General features: G+C 34.6%; 1 protein-coding gene across 1 annotated transcript in view; it reads left to right on the forward strand.

The window, feature by feature from the left end:
• Positions 1-22,294, forward strand: part of CHM (CHM Rab escort protein) — a 63,397-nt gene that overhangs the window by 35,557 nt on the left and 5,546 nt on the right. Inside the window, exons 9-14 of the mRNA XM_048076057.2 lie at positions 6,101-6,178; positions 11,074-11,178; positions 12,044-12,107; positions 13,224-13,320; positions 17,139-17,237; positions 20,568-20,734. Of these exons, the coding sequence (XP_047932014.1) occupies positions 6,101-6,178; positions 11,074-11,178; positions 12,044-12,107; positions 13,224-13,320; positions 17,139-17,237; positions 20,568-20,734 (610 nt within the window). The remainder of the gene's footprint in view (positions 1-6,100; positions 6,179-11,073; positions 11,179-12,043; positions 12,108-13,223; positions 13,321-17,138; positions 17,238-20,567; positions 20,735-22,294) is intronic.

Raw genomic sequence — 22,294 nt, forward strand, 5'->3', positions numbered from 1 at the left:
ATCTAGAATTTTTATGTCTTTTCTGGAGGCAGAGAGCACATAAATGCATTTTATAGATGTCCTAATGCTCAGTGACTGGTTTCTGCAGTTGCTCATTTTTGTGTCTGTGCCCTCTGGTCGTGATCTCACAAGCTCCTCTTGGAGGGCAGAACTGTTGTATAATTGCAGATGAAGGACTTTGTGTGAGGAACGGCTTCTTTTACAAGCTTGATAGAACTTACAGGCAGGCAGGTCTCACGCTTCTACATGCCATAGAGATTGGTCTTCAGGGTGCATTTGTAGTTAACTGCTATCACAGAAGCACAAAAAATACTGAACTTTTTTTTTCCCCTGTTTTTTCTCCTTTTAATTTCTGAGAAATTGCTGCAGTGCTTTGGACTTAATTTCTAGGATACTTGCTAGTTAAATAGTTGAATGTTTGGGTAAACAGAATTGAGAGCTTGATTCTATAAGAGAATCTTGCTTTGGCAACAACGTTGGTTTGCCAAACCCTAAAATTGTGCATCACACAATAGGAAGTCAAATTTTAAAACTTTTGAAATAGTTGCATTTCAGTGCAGATTTGACCACTCAGACATCATGAACTATAAACACTAATCCTTGCCAGGCAGTGAGATAAACTTAAATTATACCTATTGTGTAGCTATGGAAAAAGTGCATAGAGGTTTTGATGTACTTTTGGTTAAGTGATAATTGGATATGTTACTCACATCCTTGAGTTTTCTGCTCTAAAGCAGAATCAAGTAAACCAGCTTTTATCGTTACCCATTTTACTGTCAAATACTGTACGTTATGCTACAACTCTTCACACTATTGAATACATATTTCTCTGTAGCATTCTGGTTCCTGCAGAAACTTTCTGATGGTTTTAAAACTGTCATCTTGTTAATTGCAATTATAAACTAGGATAATTATAAAATCTATCTGGACATTTTTAAAACTTTACAGGAATGCTGAACACAGTCTCCAGGAAAAGATCTAAGTAGTTGACACTTCCTTCATTTGCTTGCCTAAAAATTTATTTTAATGTATTTTCCAATAGTTTTCTAAATGCCAGGACAGTTCTAGGTGACAGAGATTGTCATCAGTATTCCGTTGGTGCTGGTTTTTACATGTTTTTTACATGTTTTTTTTTTTTAAATCTTAGGCCAGGTGGTCACTGCACATACTGAGACTTGTTTTTTCTATGGGAACTCTGTTTTGGGAAAATGAATTCTGTTTTTTGAACTACAGTCACTATAATTATTTGATTTGTCTGTATTCTACCTATTAATGTTTTTAGAACATAAAACATTATTGTAGGAAATGCTGAAGTTCTCTAGGGACCTTCAGGAAACAGAATTTCACCTAAGAACCAGGATACTGCTTGCTCTGTGTATGCAAATAAATAAATTGAAAGAGGACAATTTATTAATTCAGCCTTTCACATGTTTTTCTTTGATTTTTCTCCAAAACTGTTCATGCAGTATTCATCATTAAGAAAATATTTTTTCATATAGAAGTCTACACAGTTGGCACAACTATTTCTCAATTAATCCCTCCATGCCTTTATAAAACAGAAGGCAGGATATATACTAGAACTAAGAGCTATTTTTGCGTGTGTGAAACTATACTTTGGGATACGGTTTTCCAGTTCTTTTGTGCAGTTTCAGAATGAATTAATGGTGGTCTGTAAGTTAAGGGTGTTTGATATCTGTGTTGAAAATCAAGATGTCAGGTGGAGAGGCATTCTATTTTTGTTCAATTAATATCGGAGAGCATTACATCAAAGTGGTAAACTCCTCCTGTAGCAACAGATGCAGCAGCCCTGAAGCCTATTTTTCTCTCTTGTTACATTAGTGTTTAATTAAAGAAAACAACTAGTTGGAGGCAGTTACTTTCTGTGAAATGTAATGAAGATTTATTTTGTAAGTGACCTTCACTGTATTAGCTGAATCAGTAATCAGAAAAATTAATAGAATAATCAAATTATATACAAACTCATAAATCATCATGAATATGCTGTCAAAAAATCCGCTTTTAATATGTCCAATTGTTTCACAGCTGTATTAAAAATTACAACTGCTGATTCCTGCCTTGATGGAAACTGAAATGGCATTTAAAGGCTGCGCATGATGGAGGGCTACCGGGCCAAAAATTTTCACAACTGTTAATTTAGTTGTAATATGATTTGATGTCACCAGGGCAAAGTTGAAGTAGAGTACAGTGTTGTTGCTATCTTTCAGCAAAACTTGAATTATTGGTGTAGGCAGTAGCCAGTTAATTAGTAATATCAGTTTAAATGTCTGTCATTTAGGGTTAATGGTATCAAAGAGTTGCCTTGTACTTGAAGTGCAGTCACATTATATGGAATAGCCTGTTGTATGAAAGTGATGTTAGCACAGTGATTTTACTTTTGTCATAAATTATTGGGATGCTTTGTAGTTTAATATTTCAATTTCTGTATTTAAATAATTTCGGTAAGTTCTTCCTAATCATGTCATTTTTCAAGCTGGTCTGTTTTAGTAGGTATTTTGGCTCTTTACAGTTGTTTAACACAATGCAATCAAAATTGCTTCCTATTTTCATTTAAACATAAAAGTTTTCTTCTGGCCTACTGTGAAAACAGGTCATGCCTTCCTCCACCAGATAGCAGACTACTCTTGAAAATAAGTAAGTCACATTTTTGTGCAGCCAAGCAGCAAAATTCTTTCAAAGCTGCTGGAAAAATGAAGTGCATTTATCAAAAAACAAACAACAAATAAGAAATAAATAAGAAAAACTTGACTGCGGATGTATTAACTACTATTTTTTATGTCATGCCACATGAAGTACATTCATCTGAGTTGGTTTGAAAGATCCTTACACATGCTTTATCAGCCTAAAAGTCATTGATTGCAGCATTGGAGATAGTAAGCCAGTTTCTCAAGGCTCTGTTATAATTATTCAGTGGATGTTTAACCTTTGTGTCATGTTCAGCAATCTTGAGACAACCAAAGGTGGGATGATTCAATGTGGGGCGTCTTCTCCCTGCTTTTGCATGGGCAGAAGTGGTCTGGGGTACCGGCTCTTCTGCTTTGGCCCGTAGTTAGTAATACTGTTGGCGTTTCCTTAGGCTGCTGTGCTTTAGAGTACAATCGAGAAGAGCTGTGAGTTGGTAACACATCAGCTGTTCGCCGTGCCACGTCATTCATGCAGTTCGAAAGGTGTTGTGGTATTAACTGTCTCTGAGCTATCTAACGTGAGTTTTGAATGCCGGTATGGCTTCCATTGTAGGCAGTCAGATTTGCAACATGCAAATTTTTGTTTCTTTCAAGTGCATCATCTGTGAAGGCTGCACATGTGATACTATTGCCTCCTGTTCTTGTATGTGGTGTCGGGTGAAGAAGGCACAAATGTTCTTCAGCACTACAGTATTGTGGGTGTTATGGACACAATCTTTTTTTAAATACAACACCTAGGCAGACTCTGTTAATGAAATGGCAGGTATCATTTCTAATTTTATGCCCTCCCAGTTTGGGCTCTGTCTATTCACTTGTGAGCTGAATATCAAATGGCTGGGTCACACCAAAGCTTAGCTGAGTAACAGGAACTTGGAAAACTCACGGTATCCTTCTCCAGTATGGCAAAATGGAACAGCGTGTCAGTGCATTGAATGTGCTACGCACTGGTTCATGATTTCTTTTAAGTGGCTGTTTACTTTTGAATAATAGGTATCACAAAAAGCGCACGGTTGTGTTTAACTTGTAGGGCAAAGGAATAATTGTCAAATGTCACTTGATAACATTTGACGGTTGTCCCATCAGTTCTCTCTGAGAAAAGGATGTGCAGCTTATGACAATATGCAGATTATGTTCCGCATATAAGAGGTCATTGATAGCTGATTGATCTGAATGAACTACTGGGGGGAAAAAAGCAGGTCAAGATTCCCGAGATGAATCAGACAGTGCAGACCGTCCAAACCTGAAACTGTATTGTAAGGGATCGGGTAGATCTCCCCTTTTTTTTTCTTTACTTTGTTCCACTAGATAATTTTCATGCTGGCTGGAAACGTTAAAGATTATTTCTCTTTTAAAATAATTGGAAAAATGTTTTTAAGTGTTCTTACTGTTTTACCTTTTGCCATACTGAGTTCTAGAGAACTTCATTCTCTGAGTTTTGTCTTATTTCTGTAGTAACAATGCCCTGAAAACAGTGCACCGTGAACAAAAAGGATGGAAGTTTATCCTGATTCATCAAACTTGAATTCACAATTAATCATGAAGCTTTATCTTTGCGAATCCCTAACATATATCCTGTTTCTGTAAGGTCACAAATTTCTCTGCATTATTGTGCTCTTACAAAAAGTTCATAGAGTTTCTTTTTAGATACATTTCAAAAGGCAGTTTGGTTGTTGATACTTGCTTGGTGCTATTTTCAAGAATGTCAGTTTATATTAAAAGTTTTTAAGAGCTGGGATTAAAACATTTTCAAGCTAGTAATATTGCAGCCATTTTAATGTTAAGTGAGCTCAGTAAAAATAGTAGGTATCACTTGAGGAAACAAAACTTTTATTTGTTGTTAATTAATTTATGTCACAAAATCTACAGAAAGGTAATCCCCAGAGGTTAAGCCTGGTTTATAGCAAATTTAGGAAGTTAGGATAAGGGGATTTCTCTTCACCAGACCAACTTTAACTGTGCTGTTTTACAGGAGAGAGGTTTTGCACTTTGTTTGTGGGATGTTCCTCTGGTGAAGAGTTTTGTTCAGAGATGCCCCAGGGGCTGGGGGGGCACAGCCTGGCAAGTGACTAACTCTTGCAGGGGGCTGACTTCACACGGGGGCCCAGGATTCAGGCAGGTGCCCTCAAACTAGACTGTCTGCAAATGGAAAGAAGAAAATGGTTCGCTGACCATTTAAAAAGTGGGAAATCTAAGTACGATTTAGCGGGGCAGTCTCTGGCACAGAGACTGGCTTAGTTACAGGCAGTCAGCAGTGAAACGCGGAGGGGAGCTGAAGGCAGCTGTCTCGGAGGAGATGCTGCGTTTTAGGCAGGAGTGCGTGTACGGTGGAGCAGCAGATTGCTTCTTATGATCAGCCATGGTACGTGGTGTCGTAAAACGTACTCATCCCACAGAGATTTCTTCCGTTCACTGTTCAATACTGAGTTTGATTTGTTGACCCTTGCTGCAGCAGTGTCATTCTCACCTGTATGTATGCATCAGAGCAAAGTAGAGAAGCACGACCAGATTGTTACAGAATCTCTTAACAAAAGCTGTTTTCTGTAAAAGGTGTTACAAACACATCCAAAAGTAACTTCCTCATATTTAGCTGTCATAATTTAGTTTATTTAAACTGTGTCTCCTTATAGTATAAAAACAGATAAGTTGTAATTTTGGTCTGATGTTTTGGTAATTTATTTTATTTTGAGTGTTGAGACTTCTTTGTAAGTGGAAAACAACTTAGTATATTTTACCTTTTGAATTTTCTCAGGTTTCTTTTTCTCTTTAGAATATTTTTTATCATTATTCCATACAAAGAGTATCTTAAGCAACTGTATCTTAATATAGGTGGAACTTAGAGGAATCGCTACTTGCAAGAGGTCACCCTAAGGCCACAAGAGGTACCCTATTCTGTTGGGGTACTTCTCAACACCCTTAAAATTTAAGCTGCTCATAGCCAGTAAAGTTCCCACGCTACAGTTCATAGAAGTAGAGAAATAAGTTCTGGATCACACTTGAAATTCTAGTAGAAGTTTGGTTTGGTTGTTGTGTGGTCTTACGTTCTCACTCTATACCATCTGCAGTGTAGCACGCTCAGTAGATATCCTGTCTTAAGTCAATAAGTGCTTTTCCATCCTGAATGACTGAGGATGGTAACAGGCGTGTTCAAGCTAATGTAACAATTAAGAGGACTATGATAAATGCTAATTAAAAAAAAAAGTTAACAAATCTTTTACAAAACTATATGACAGACATGCTTTATTTTGTTTTTTTTTTTGATTGTCTGATTCAGAGATCAAGGCTTGTCATTAAAAATGTTGTACTACAGTATGCACAATACTTTGCCTTGCTTAACATAAATGCTCACATTGCTTACAATTAGTCATGATACGTGTAACCTTTTTTTTTTATGTTTCTAGGATGTGTGCAGTATTTGGTGGTATCTATTGTCTTCGCCATTCTGTGCAGTGCCTTGTAGTGGACAAAGAATCTGGACGGTAAGGGCAATATAAGTAACCTTCTGTTTACATACAAAATACAGATGAAAAATGCGTTAAGTCAATTTAAAAAAAAATGATTCTTCAAAGATCCTCCTCAGTATTAATAACACATCAACCTTGATTAAAAGTAATTTGTGTATAGGTCCTCCAGAACAAGGAAAGTGGGTCTAGAATATAGAAACTAAATTAATTTCCCTGTGATATTACTACAGCTCCTGATCACCCAAGCTTGGAAGACAAATCATTTCAGCTGCCGGGGGGCTGGTGATGAGTGATGTTAGTTTTCCTTGTGGCCTTACCTACTCTAATTGATTTTCATCAGATGACAACAAAGCCCTCTGTTATTGCATTTTTAAAAATGGAGCTCACCTAAAGACTCATCAGATTAATCTTTGCTGATAATGCATGTCACTCCAAGAGAAAAGACTTTAATGAGTTTTTAGGTAGATTGTTGTCATAAACTATGCTGCCCTCTTATCCTAGGATAAATTCTTTTACAATATCAGGCCTGTAGGCAGGTGTAAAGTTGGAAAAGGCAACCCATAGTTTTTTCCATAGTGGCAATTTTTTCATACCTCTGTAGTTTGTCATGGTTTCTGTTGCATACATTTTATCAGTTACTACTTACTCTACCTGCAGACTTTAGCTCTTAGGAGTCTTTTTTTTTTTTCCAGCTGTAATTGAAAAAATTCATCAGCAAATATTGGAAAATAAGCTATAAAATATGTAGGAACATTTTATTAGGAATATTAGTAATTAAATGATCAGTGTACTAGTTTGCTTTCCAGTTTCACTGCATATTTGTTTCTTTGAGAGCATGGTACTAGTAGCTAAAACAAAGTATTTTCAGCAACAGGATCATATAACTTTTTTTTTCCTAATCATTCAAAAAAGTCTTAAACATCCTTTTCACCATAGTAAAAATGTCACTCAAAAGCCAAGTTTCTTTGAATTAAGTGTATTTTCTTATCCAGATATTCATAACGGATATTTTCTCTTTATTTTCTGTTTTCTCTCACCAGAATGCAGTACTGCTGTTTACTTGTGAAAAGTCTCTTCCTTAGTGTTACGTAGTAAACTAACCATTTCTCTTGCTAAGATCATCACTATTTCCTTTCCCTTCTTTCTCTTTCTCCATGTTCTCTCTTTCCTTACTGTGCATTCCCTTCTCGTGCCAGCTCTGTTTCCTCTTCAGGCTGCAGTGTTTTGCCTACTAGAAATCATCTGTCAGATTGTTAATGAGGGTATTCATGAGTTACTGAGCTTTTGAGTCAACAGGCCATTAATAGTAGTTGTTAATAGGCAAATTCATATCTCGTTGTTACCACAGCTGTCCCTGTAGTTTGAGACAGTTTATCTTGACCGCAAGAAGGTTAAACTCAGAACAATAGACATAGTTAAATTATGCAATGTTCATCACTATTTTATAAAGATCTCCCATAGGCTTCCAAATTTCATCAGTATCTTCATGCAGTTAGTTTTTTAGTATCTTTAATATATGTGCTTTAATACAAGTAGGGAAAAAATATAAATACAGTCTTGATTTTTTTCTCAAACTTCTTCTTGTTCATTTAGAGTTTTGGTTTAACCCTAAATAATACCATAGGTCATTTCAGCTCTTTTCCAGACTTGGCTGACGTTATGTCCAGCTCAAGAAAAGTAAGAACCAATTCAATAACTAGTTGAACTGCTTTTTTATTTTTTTTACTAATTGTATATAGAGAGAGCAGTAGATTTTTTTGTCCTGAACCACCCAATTATTTTAATCACGTTGCCATAGCCGTTTTTAAAGTTCATGAAAGTAATATTCAGGGAATTCAACATGAAAGTATGCAAACTTTTAGACATACTTGTTTTAAAGTTTCATTAAGTCACTCGAAAATTTCTGTTTTTTTAGGTATTGTATCAGATTAGGTCTGGTGTTCTAATACATAAGCAGAACATCCTGTACTCTTGATAGAACTCTGATGCTTCATTAGAAAATAAAAAAATACATCATGTTGATTAGATTGAGGAAAAAGCAAATTGAATGTATTCATGGTTATTGTTTTCTTTTTTGTTATTTTCTCATTTTTATTGTACATCATTTATCTGGCTTTATCTGATAAATTTTAGATTATTTTAAATTACATGGGTTGCATTAATACTAATGGTAGACATTTTATATTGATCACTTTTTAAATACATTTCCAATTAAATAATTCTGTCTCAAAAATGGAAAAGGTATGATAAATGGAAATTTATATGTCTGTAATAAAAAGATATAGCAAACACATAGTCATTTACATATCTGTCTTGAAATATTGCATACTGGCTTTGTCAGTGCTGGTAAGTCCATTTCAAGGATGTCGCCCTTAGTCCATTAGTTTGGATAATGAGCCCTATAAAGTACATTTATAACTCGTGGCACTGCAAGGAGATGGATTCTAATTTTCATCCTTTTATCTAGACACATTGAAAGAAGGTCAATGGAGGGTTCTGTATGATTCATTGTCCCAACACATATCAGATGACAGAGACCTGATAATGTCAGTGCATAAGTGTCTTCCATATTTGGAAGCAGTACTTGAAAGAAATTTTCTCAGCATCATCCTTTGAAGTAAAGTGGAGACTGATATTAAAAGCATTATCTCTTTTTCTGTTTAAAATCTTATCAAGTGTATGACCCGATAGCTATTCCTGAACAAAGGAGAGGAAACAACACTTAGCAGGAAAATAAAAAGTGTGTAGTTGCTTTTGCTGGCTTTGAGTGATATAACATGACATTTAATCAACCTTTCCCCTTCGATAATGTTTAGGGGGGTGGCAGGGGAAATTGTTTCATAAACAATAAGAAAGGTTATAATTAGATATGAACTGTAGCGGCTTGACTTCCTTGTTTATTTGCAGTATTCAAATGAGTGCTTGAGAAAGAAATCAGGTTAACGTTCAGAAAAAACTTCTTAAAGTTGCAAGAGAAACACAAACACATGTTGAACAGAATGCGATTTGAAGTGTGCAAAAAGTACAGCATGTTTCCAGTTAAACAATACTTGTACCATTAGACTTTTAATTACTGCTTTGCAAGTTACCTGCTGCATTTGAATGTCGGTGTATTATGTAGCATCCAGGTTCCTACGAAATAGGCATTAGAAGTTTTATACAACTCTCCTTACTTGTTATTAACTTCTTACATTTTTGCATAAGCATAGCCTGCACCCTTCTTCAGTTCTCATTTTTGACTAGAAGAAGCAACGGTGAAATCCTAACGCTGCTAAAGCTAGCGATGACTGGCTGCTGTTACTTACTTACGTTTCGTTCTCATCTTCTGTAGTTGTATAGACCGTTCTGAGCACAGAAGCTAATGAGTAACTTGAAGCTACAGAAGTCTTGTTTATTTGTAAGGCATAACTTGCATGTCAGATAATTACTTATACAGGAATTGTGCTGCAATAAAACATTTAAATCTTTTAAGGGATCTCCGTTAGGCATCCTGCTGATGTTTTACATGTTGCTCATGCATGTGTATGCACGTGTGTAAAAAAAATTGAGATGCTGGTTCAGAAGTATTTAATTAAAAAAAACACCACAATAACTCACATATCAAGCATATGTTAGGTAAAGCTAATTCACTCTATTTTTACAGTAAATTTTCTGAAGTTACAGAAAAATCTTAAAATCTTGTCTTAGAAATCAGTATTAAGCCTTAAAGACCCTTAGAAGATGGATACAAGTTATAAAGAAAGAAATTGTAGTGAACATATTTTACTTACACTTCAGATAGTAAAACACATTCATTAAAATAGGTGCTATTTAAACCTGCAGGGATTTCTCAAAATGTTTGCAACTCTCAGTTTGAGTAAAACAGCTACAATTAAACAGATTACAAATCACAGTGTAACCTTGAGTAATGAATATAACAAGAATACAGTTATCCGTAGAGGAATCAGCAGTAGAGGCTGGTTTTAGTTAGTACCTCTATGCAATTCCCCATTAAAATGGGGAATTTGTATCCTGTTCTCAATTTAAGCTCTCTGAATAATTTGTTTCCTATGGTTGGCATTTCTCTACCATTTATTAATGTTAATCTGTTTTATGTACACTTGTCTCTTGAAAATTTATATACTAATGTCACAACATATAATTATTCTTGTATCATTTTGACCTGCATACATTCAGAGAGGCTTTTTTTGGTGGGTGGTTGTTTTTGACTTTTCAAGTGTTGTCTGAGGCAAATGACTGAATACATTTGCAATGCAATCAAACAGTATCTATTAAGAACATTTGTGCTGCTCTTAAAGCAGTTACCCTTTTTGTTTGTAACTTAGAGATAAATGTTATATTTAACCACAAATAATACAGTCTTAGAAGCTTAGAAAAGTTCTCCGGGAAAGTCTGATGCAAACATTTCTCACAAATCTTTTCTTACATCTCTTAAATTAATTTACCATTTTATTTGTCAATTATTAGGAAAATAAACTTGCCTTTGGTAAAGGTTGCTGGGGTGGGGGGCAGGAATAACACCGTGTTAGGGTAACACCTACAAAATCATTAAGAGTATGACTTTTCCACGCATTGTGAACTGTGAAACTTGACGCCATTTTCACGTACAAGCAAATAGCAGTGTTACTAGCTCACGTTTTGTTTTCCTTAAAAAGCGGCTACTTTATTAATGTTCTAATATTATTGTTTAGTGAAATTGTATGTAAAAATTGTCATATATACCATGTAGAATGTATAAATACATGATTTCTTTATCAATTTCAGATGTGTATTTAGAGGTTCACATGATAAATGTGTACAGATCATTTGACCCGCATAAATGATGTTCTATGTAACTCAAAATTGAAAAATGTGTATACTTTTGTTACTTTATATCTGAGTTTATTAGTTTGGTTCAAATTTTTTAACAGATGCAAAGCAATTATTGATCATTTTGGACAAAGAATAAGTGCCAACTATTTTATTGTGGAAGACAGTTACCTTTCAGAGAGCGTATGCAGAAATGTATGTTACAGGTATGTAGCAAAACAGTAAACGTACTATGTCTCTTAAAACAAAAGAGCACAGTGCAAATTAAAGAGATTGTTTCCTGCTTAATCTTTGCAGCATAGCTTAGTTCTGTGCATAGTTTTTCGTCTTCCTTGCATATACTTGAGAGCATAATGTATTTTCTATGTTTATGTTTCCTTAAAGGCTCGTCTAAATCATATTTTCCTTTTCCTTTTAAAAAATCCAGTAGGTGCATTAGGGGTTTCACGTTTGTTAAAAAGTGCTTAGAGGGTGCAGGTGCTTTTGCTCTTCTTTCTTTAAATTTGTTCAGGTATAGAGAAAAATAAAAAGTCCTTGTTTTCTCTGTTTTTTGTTGTTGTTGCCAAAAGCATTGGACATATGGTGCCTTTGTCCTCAAAATACTGCAGATATGAAAATAAAACTATAGTAAAAGGTGCAATGCAGAAATAATTATAGGCCATGGAAGAGTAGAGATTTGAATTCACGAACCCCACTGTAGTATATTTCCCATTAGTCCAAAATGTCCTGTGCTGTTTGGAACGTAAAAAGTCTTCTAACATGCTGCTACTAATCTTCATAAAATAAAATAATTTTTTAAATCGGAAGGATATTCATGCTGCTTTATATAATGGCACTGACTCATTAATTCATCATTTATTTTTGTCAATTAAAATAGTATATTAATGTTCCAGATGTGGTCCTACTTTATCAACAGGCAAAATGTCTCACCAGTAATCATACTAATAAAGGCTGTATGCTTAAATAACATTCCCACAGTATTATGCATAATTTGGAATTGCCAAAACGCTGAATCCAAATTGCAATTTTTTATGTTTCAATACCACAATTTTATTTATTTTTTAATTGTAGGCAGATCTCCAGAGCAGTGCTCATTACAGATCAATCTGTACTAAAGACAGATTCAGAGCAGCAGGTATATACCAATTTTGTATCATTTACTTCTTTATGAATTGTATGTATTGATATTTAAACTGTTGTTTAAGTGTTATGAATTAGTTTATGGATTGGTTTCTGCTTGAATCAAGCTTTTTGGTCAGCCATCTCTACTGATAATTGTTTAATTCATTAGTTTCTCTAAAACTGCTCGTAATTTTACTCTATTGTAGTTTAATGACTTGGATTTCTCTGTTGTTTGATGCTATGGTAATTAACGCAGTTTCTTGTCTCAGCTTTGTTCGAACATTTTTGTTTTATAACATTCACTTTTATAGCTTGAGATTCCTTTCATACATATTCAGATCCTTCTTCAAATGTTTCTGCTTTGTCAATCTTTAATACCCTTTAGAATTAAGGTCTGCAGTCTGTGTTGGTTTTTTTTTTTTTCAGTACACTGTGCTTCCATTAATTTTTACAGGTTAAATACTATCTACAGAATAAGAATACAGACGAGAAGCCTGTCCTTCCTAAATCTTGTTACTAGTAGTCTTGCATTAAAGTACTCTCATTCTCACATACCAATGCTCTTGCCAACAGGGTTTTCTGTTTCTTAAAGGAAACACATGCATCATGGGTTGTATATATGGGAATAACAACTGCTCCTCGAGAGCTTTTTATATATGTTGCAGAAATACATATTTATGGGATTGATAAACTTTTGCAGGTGACTGAGCACATACACAGGTTTCTGTGACCATACATATACCTAGGTATGAATTTATTGGTAAATATGCGCGAGGCTTAGATAATCTTTTTATTTTTGCAAAAACATAAAGATTTTTAAACTTAATAAGTTTATCTTTCAATAACTTCCCACAAATCAATGTGTATGTTTGTATACATATGTCTGGGTATCCTAAATCTTTTATATTCCAAACTGTGCTACATGGCTATTGGTCTAATAATTACCTATGGTATTCTTAATACTGTGTTTTACTTGCAGTACAATGCATAGCCATTTTTAATTAAGCAGTTCATAGGATATTAAAGTTGCAGTTTGTAACATTTCAGTGTAGGTTAATACAGCATAGATGACATTACATTTAAAATTAGTGTGATATTCAGAATTTTCTCTTCTCTTTCTGCTTGGCAGGTTTCCATTTTGACAGTGCCTCCAGTGGATCTAGGACAACCAGCAGTCTGTGTCATTGAGTTGTGTTCCTCAACTATGACATGCATGAAGGACACTTGTAAGTATGGGATATATGTTCTCTTAACTGTATTACTTCCTACTAGACTAGTATATTTATTTTCACTTATACAATAATAAATCTTTCCATTAAAAATAGTAATAATTTAAAGCACGTGAATCTTACTGATGACATGTCCTTAGAGTTTGTTTGAAAATGGACTACCTTAGCTGAAGTACCTGAAGTACACTACGTTTTGGGGCTTTTTAATTTCTGAAAGGTTTGGCAGAGGTAAGATTATGTCTAAGCTTACACTCTCTGTCTTGTACTCTAAGGAGTGCATCATGATTTGTTTGAGGAAAAGATACAAAAATGCATTTAAGAACTTTATTATTGTTTAATTCTGCATTGGATTTTCTAATTCTGTCTAAGAAATGACCTTTTTGAAGGGACATTCCCAGTATTTCCATTAAGAGTTTTATAAGTACAGAGCTTTATGACTTTTGTTGGTATTTTGTGTGAACTTCAAATAGATGAGATAAGCAACAAAATAGTCATATGGGGTACTTATTTTTCTTTCCAAACTATTTTTTTTTTTTGCTTTCCGTTACTCAGATTACAAGACTGGGGCACTCTGGAATATAAGTAGAATTAGACATCATCTGACTAACACTTTTTAACAACAACAACAGAGTAATAAATTGTAATAATGACCAATTTATTTTACTGGTACCCAGGCCTGAACTCAGGTATTTGCATATGAAAGAAGAGTGAACTAAATGATTAAGTCACTCAAAGTTATATTTCTTACTTGTGATAAAGTGATAAATCTGCAATTAAGAAATTCAGTGCCGTAAAGCATAATGTTAATATTTAGTCCTTTAAATAGCAGGTTTACTTTTTTTAAGGGTTTATACAACGCATATGCCAGGATGTGAAACTAAAGGATTCATGCTAAACAGATGTAATTATTAGTTTCATGAGAATTTTTGTAATGCTGAAAAATTAAGTTTGTGTTACTTAATTTTCTCCATTTTCCTTCAGTTTCATAAAAAATGTATTACATTCTTTAATGAAATTTGTCTTCATGTATATAAATGAAATAGTTGTTATTTAGTAAAGGGCACTATTTCATAAATTTATATAAATATATTTTTAAAATTTTTACATCATTATCTGTGAATAGGTTTTAACCTGACTGATTTCTCTTTCAAACAATTATTTAAGATAAGTATACAAATACATCTGCGCTTTGATCACACTGCATAAATGACAGGCACATAATCTGTATTGCCAGTTGAGTGGAACCAAACTCCTTCACTTGCCCTAAAAATTGAGACTGTAATGATGAAATCATGAACTAAACTCATCGTTCTTCTTGCTAGAAGAATTACTTGAAGACAAATGTTGGCAACCACTGTAACTAATGCAGTTATACCTGAGTAAATCAAATATAATCAAAATATATACTGATGACTGTAACTCATAGCCATAACCTTAAAGGTAATAAAAAAGATTTTATAGGAAGTAAATCATGTGAACTTTAGTGATTTATAGTGATTCTTTTTTTTTTTTTTTTTGAGGAAAGAATAGGTTGTATTACAGTGTTTGGAGTTGTAAACATTTAGTTAACAATACAGGGAGAGTTTCATTATCGCCACCTGTTTTCATTTGCCTTTGTTGTGTTTTTTTTTAGCACATGCGCCTTTTAGATACAAAGTTTGATTTTGGTTAAATTCAAAAATGAGTATTAGTGTTTGAAGGTGATTTTGTGTGTGTTAGCATACAATCCAAAGGAAGAGCAGGAAGGGTTAAAATTCTGACCCTCTTGGAGTCCTTGTCAAACTTTGTAGCATAACTGGGGCCAAAAAAATCATTCAAGACATTTCTGGTGTACTTGTGAATGAAATGATGAAACAAATGCAGCTGGGTTTCATAGTGAAAAGGAAAATGTCATATTCATTTGAAGTAACATCATAGCTGTACTTCGCTATGAAATTGATCAAAAATATATTGTGATGAAAACAAATGAGTCCGTGAATTTGTACAAAGATAGGCTCGACATCATGATGCTCTGACAGATACTTCACTACTGATGAGTTTCCAGGTAATTGTTCAGTAGCAAATGAGTACAATTAGGTGGGTTTATAAACTTTAAAATGTGTCTTTTGAATATCTGAATTAACGGATGTAAATTCAGGTGGGATAATGTAGCAGAGCTCTATCTTGTGAGAGACCAACGGGACAGAAGAGGTCAAACTACACTGAGTGATCATCTTATCTAAGAGTCAGCAACTTCACTAGTTTGCAAAACAGAACAAATAAAGGAATAGTGTGCTCCATGAAGAAGCTGTTCAGCAGTTTATTTTCATGAAAACTCAGACATGAGCAAGAAATCCAAATATCAAATCTGTGTTATTTAACCAAAATTGTGAATCGTCACAAATACAAAATTCACTTTAGTGACACTGATTTATCCATGCTGTAAGTTGATTTTTGATCAGTTACACAGTTCCACAAGTATCTTACGGTCCAAAACCTTTTCATGTCATCTTTTCCAATATGGGATTGCTGAGCCTTGTGATTTTTTATGTGTACAGAGCACCACTTGAAATCAAGTATGTAATATCAGTTTTGCAAGTTACAAGTTATTACTTGTCCACCTAGCATAAATTCACCCTTACCTAAACACAAAACTCTTCTGCTATCCTGTAAAAAGGTAGAGAAATAAAACGTTGTAGAGCTTCTCTGTTATGTTGTAGCAAGGGATTGTGTGTGTTACAATTTCCATCACAGAGCAGTTCTCTGATGCTCAGCAGTGCTTATCTTTAAATTCAGTCTGGCTTACCAAAACACGACTCTGTTCCCAATGTTTTTTGTTGTCCTTATGGCTGGAGAGAAATAGCGAAGTGCCAGCCCACTTGAAAAGTAAATTAAAATATGCGTTTATTCACTTCATCTCCTATTTACTGTTTAGTACAATACAAGAAATGGAAGTCTTGCTCAGACTTTTTCCTTCAGTGAAGAAAGATAGTGCACCGAGAAGTAAGCTTGAGTAGCCTAAGCAGGCACGGAATCAAAATTCCAAATTTCTGCTCAGTCCCAATTCAGTTGTTGTTGGAGGGTGTTGATGAAAGAACTGGTATTTGTGGGTGTACTATGTTGTTGAACTATTGGACTGTCAAGGATTATGGAATGTACTCAAGAATATTCTTGGGGTTTCTAGAGATCCTTAACTGATGTTTGTTCATCCAGACTCCTGCTCCTGCTTTTCCTGCTATCAGTAGGCATCTATTCATAGAATGATATTCTCTTTGTCTGCACTGCTGATGTTAAATTATACTTTCATCTTACCAGTTTATATGGAGGAGAGAGATAATTGTGAGATTCATGTGTGAAAGACAGTTATTGGGACATGGATCCCTCGTGTACTCAAGAACTCAGAAGAAGAATGAGTAGATTCCGTTGGAATTAATATAATTCGTGTGTTTTGTGGAGGATGAGAGCATACGGGATTCGTGTTTTGTTGGCTTTTTGTTTGTTTTGAAGTAATTTGGCAACATTTCTTTGGAACAGGAGTTAGTATTTTAAATATGTGGACAAGAGCTGAAATGTAGTATCTGTTTTAAAATGTGTAATCCTGCAGATTTCGTTCCTTTTTAAGTTTGTGCAAAGGTTCACCAATAAAGTTCTTAACAACTATATATGTATGGTGTATATCTGTATTTCCATAATACAGCCCTAATCTGGTTTAAAGGAAGTGATTTATATGAAGAGCAGTGACTTCTAAAAGCCTGCTGTGCCTTTTAAAAAATTTTAAGTGACATCTGTATATCTGCGTACTGGTGATTGTAGTTAATTTGTGTTCTCTTTTACAGATTTAGTCCATTTAACATGTCCATCAACTAAAACTGCTAGGGAAGATTTAGAGCCTGTTGTACAGAAGTTATTCCATCTAAATACTGAAACAGGAAAAGGTAAAAATAAATATATTTTATATAAAAAATAGAGCTTGCCATTTTATCTAAAGTATCTGTTACTGAACGTGTGAATCCGTCACCTGGATGAATGTATGTGGTAAGCTGCTACTTAGAAGACAGCTTTTCAGAGTGAAAGAATCTGTGTTCAGAGGGGGATCACAATTAGGCAAATGTCAGGTTTCTTATATTTCATGATCTAATGCTTCAAGTGTTCTTCAGTAGTTCTTCTGTAGTTTAACTTCAGTGTACAGGGACTGTAGATTTAAGTATCTAGAACCTTTTTAAATTTTAGCTCTTTTTTAGCACATGGAAACATATTTGCTCCTCGGCATGTTTTTCAGTAGAGAAATGAAGTATTTGTGCACTTGTTTCCTTCCTTTTTTTTTTTTTTTTTTTTTTTACATTATCCTGGTTTCTTCGCAAAAAGCCACAAAAGTTAGGGGTTAATTAAATCACAAAACCCCAAAAGTTAGGGGTCTGCTTTTTTCCTCCAGCTGCCAGATTAGGCAGAATTTATTTGCCTTCTCCTGTTCTAAAGCTGTTACTCATCCTTTCTGTCTTCAAGTGCTTCCTTGCTTGCTGCTTTGAAATTCTCTGGATTCTGCTTTAAGCAGTGGAAGTGTAAAGACTTTGTTCACTGTGGTGTTACTGGGAAGACAGATTTCCAGTTGTTTCCAGTAATTAATTATTTGATCCTACATTTAAGAAACTTTGCCAGCTACTTTCATGGACCTCAAGATGGACAGTTTCACAGAGTTGTTGTTGACAAAGCAGTTGTCCCTGAGCTAGTTCCTTTGAGCTAGTTTCACAGAAACACTTGAAATTAAATCACAAGATCTTGAATTTAATTGTATTTTTGATAGATGCTCATATAACAAATAATGTGCACACTGAAGCTGCTGCTATATTCTAACTCTGGCAAAGCATTTTTTTAAATAGTGTGCTTATACTTAAATGCAGTAAACAGTAGTTCTACTATGAGAAACCAATGCTCAGCTGTCGGTGGAAGTGTTTATATACACAAAGTAGTAAGTTTTGGATATATTTTAAAACATAATCGGTTTGCTTATAGTAGTTGCTCTTAAGTTTCACTCCTAACTTTGTGTATTCAGGTAGAATTTTCTCATGTTAAAAAAAAAAAAAAGGCAGTCTTTTATGTACACAGTCTTTGTTTTTCCTCTCAGGGCTCTGTAACCAAGAAAATGTTTCATAAAAGGATGGTTTCTGCTTCTCGCAATTTTGTTTTCCTATGTTTTTTCCCATTTTTTAATTTTTTTCTTCTACCCTTTAATGAAAAAGCAAATACCTTATTGTTTTATTAGACAGCAAACTGCTTTAAATAGAAAGTAAAAGATTAAATAAAATGCATTTTCTTAACTTCTCTTCTTACAGGAAAGGGAAGCTTTATTTTGATGTCCCAAAAAAGTATTTTTTTAATCAGTTTGTCTTTACAAAACGAATATGTTGTTTACAAGTAGAAAATAGAAAACGTTTTGCAAATGAAAACATTATTAGATTGGAATGCTGCAAACACTTTTCATGCTTGTATTTGTTAATTTAAAGCCTGCTAATTTCCAAACATTAACCTTTAAAGTATATCTTAAATTTTCAACACAGTGCCAAGTGTTTTGAAGACTCAGTTGGTGAAGAAAAGATTAGCTTGCAGTTTAGCGTCTTCTAGTCATTGGGGGAGGGGAGATGGCATTAATCTTAATGTTTAAAGTGATCCAGTTCTGAAATGATATATTGTTTAGAACCTGACTGAAATTCTTCTGTAGAAACTCCGTGATCATAGGGGTCCTCAGGTGCACTGAGGCACTGAAAAGCTAGTTTTCCCTGACACATAGGCCTTTTTATCATCAGGATGAGGTAGTGGTCGTATTTTAATTAAAATGTCAGAACAAATACTGTTGGAGTTATTGAAAATGAATCACCAGATAAAGTGAGCACTGGGCCATGGCAGGTCAAAGAGGCAAAGTCACCTGGAGAAGAGGACTCCATTCATTTTCCTGCCTAAATGAGGAAGAAGTAACTTTTATGAGCAATGTGAACTTTTAAATATATTAAAGAGCATCTTGCCCTGTATTAAGGCTCAGACTTTCACAGGCTGATGAATTTAATTTATATTTCAAATTGTTCAAGATGGTTAGCACCTATTTTTTTAAAGTATTTGACAGTTATAAAAAGATACTGAAGAAATAGCATAGATTTATCTCTTTTTTTCTAATTCAACTGTTTTAAAATACTGTTTTGAATGTCGTTACCTAGTAGTTTCTTCCTTGGAAAGAAGTAAATCTCACAAGGTCTTTTACAGGCTTCATTTATTTTAGAGGAGCTAAAATACCAAAAAGGGGACGGCAAATATGCCAAACAAACAGTATCTATTAAGCTCAGAATCTATGTTGTGTATTCTTCCATTGCATTCTGCACTGTTAAAAAGTGACCTTCGTCTTCCGAGCTTTTCTTTGCCTATATGAGAGGGATTATATCAATGTGCAGAGTAACTACAAGAATATATAAATGATGAACAAGCACAGTGTAGCTAATGGTCATTTTGTGTTTGTAATGACTTGTACTGTGTTACAATACACCTCAACAAGTGTAGGTAAATTAACCAATTATTTTCATTCAGAAGTGTTTCCAAAGTATAGGGATTTTACATACTACTTACCTCAAATAGCATGCCTCTGTTTTTAGCTAATTCTTTATCTACAGTTAGTAAGGGAGAGTGGGTTGATATTACTTTTTTTTTTCCTTAAACAATGCCTTTGATTTAAGGCATGAGCCTTGTCGAGTCTCCTTATATTGGCTCGAAGATGCCCAACCTTTGAAGCATACAAAGGTCCATTGTGGAAGGAGTTCCCATACAAAGATAAACTATGAAATGAGGAGGAAAATGTACGCATGAAAAAAAAAAGTCTTTGCATATGGAATGCAGTTCTGAGTTGGTTCAACCCATGGAGGACTTATTTAACCCATCATACACACATGGAGTCTTTCCTGAGTAAACTAGATAACACAAAGTGAAAAGTGGTTAAAGTTAGACCCAAGCTTCTTGGTACTCTTCCTTTATGTGATAAGGCGTTCTTCTGTGGCATACCATGTACAGAATAAGTAGAGTTTGCATAATTATGGAAAACAGAATTATGATGAAAGAGTGCCTCAGAAAAGAATGGAAAGTAAAATTAATTAAATAATTTGAAAATACATGTTTATTAATGTAATTTCCTGTTAATAAATTGACTTCTAGTATGCTAGATTATGTTTTTATTTTATTACATATAAACATTGATTATGGGAAACACTTTTTTTTTTTAATCTTTCTAGAGACTGAAAATGAAGAATTGGAAAAACCCAGAGTCCTCTGGGCAGTATACTTCAACATGAGAGATTCTTCAGGAATCGACAGAAATTCATACAGCAGCTTACCCTCAAATGTGTATGTCTGTTCTGGCCCAGACTCTGCTTTAGGAAATGACTGTGCTGTCAAACAGGTTAGTCAGACCAATTTTTTTTGGTTGCAGAATTTCAGCTTTAAATACAGTCCATGCTTTTGTTCTGGGTTATTCTGCTTTATGGTAGGTAATCAATACAAATACAGCTATAAAGCTTCGCAGCTGGACACACAAAATTCTTACTTAACAAGCAAAGTGAATGTCAGTGGAATTGAGAATGGAAGAAACTTCAGAAAAGGACAGTTAGTGTAGTAACATTAGGAGTAGTAGATGGTTAATCTGAAAAGGTAAAGGGCATTTATAAGGCAGCAGTACCTGAAAATGATGGTGTTGGGAGGATGGTTCCTTTAACACTGTAGAAAGGAAAAACTGTCAGTTCAGAAGTACAGAAGATAACTCCCCAAAATGTGTAGTCTTTTGTCTGTAAGGTTAAAGATGAGATAAATTAGTAGAGAAACAGTATAAATTAAAGGTCGATCAGAAAAGCCCATCTACAGTTCATCTTGGAAAAATTGTCAAAGTAGTGCAATACCTGCAGGAGACAGCCACAAACCCAAAACGTATTGGAAGAAAAAAAAAAGGGGGGGGGGGGGGAACCAACATAATTACTAGTCTAGCATGTTAAGCTATCTGTTAAGGTTACCTTCCCTTTGCTTTAGTACCACTGCATTAAAAATTTATGACGTAATTGTGTCTCTGATGTCATTGAGGGGAATTTCACTCAACTCATCATCTTGAGGTAGTATTTGGCACCAAATCACATTCAGTTTTGACTTTAAGTTCTCAGTGTCTATGTATGTAGTTCCAGCTAAGTGGAATCCTGAACTGAGACCTACTTGCAACTTGCCTGGTAGTAGGCATAACAGACCAGTACTCACTTTGAGACACAGTACTAGTGCTCTGAAAGAGCAAGTGAAGAAGCTCCCTAGTCAAAGAGTAAATGGAGAAGTGCTGAAGTAGCTGCCTTCTCTCTTGGCAATAGAGTACTCAGGAACACCAGATCATCAAGGGTAGTTACATAGAAATTGTCAAGGAACTGCACATTAAATATCTGTTTGTGCCTTCCCCACTACTATTGAGCAGAAGACAACAAGATCTTGAGAATATGCAGTTTATGACTTGTTCAACACAAGAAGAGTACAGGAATGCTTCTCCTTTGCTCTTCCATTCAAAGGTGTGCTTTGATAAGGAAGGTATAAATTCTTAGGCAAATGTACCACAGCAGTCACTGCGATGTCAAGGTACTTTCAAACCTAATGTATGAGAACAATTTTACACCTTTGTAGGATTAACTGGCACTACTCATTTTTAAAGCTGTTTTTTTAATGGCCCTCTTCAGAGAATGTGCATGCCATCTTCTAACTAGTTGCAAGATTTTTTATGAGTAAGTCATAAACCTCTTAAAATAAGAGTTTAAAATGTAAAGGCTGACATAGCCTGAACTGTAGGGTCAGAACAGTGTAATTAAGGGCTAATAGTACCCTTCATTTTCCTTTACTAGGAAACCATTTGCCTCCTGATAGGACAAAAGGATTGTCAAGACAAAAAATAATGCAAGACAATTATTATGGTAGCAGTTTTAAATTGTAAATGAATTCT

Source organism: Anser cygnoides, chromosome 13, assembly GCF_040182565.1.
Source record: "Anser cygnoides isolate HZ-2024a breed goose chromosome 13, Taihu_goose_T2T_genome, whole genome shotgun sequence".
In the NCBI taxonomy this organism is placed as follows: Eukaryota; Metazoa; Chordata; class Aves; order Anseriformes; family Anatidae; genus Anser; species Anser cygnoides.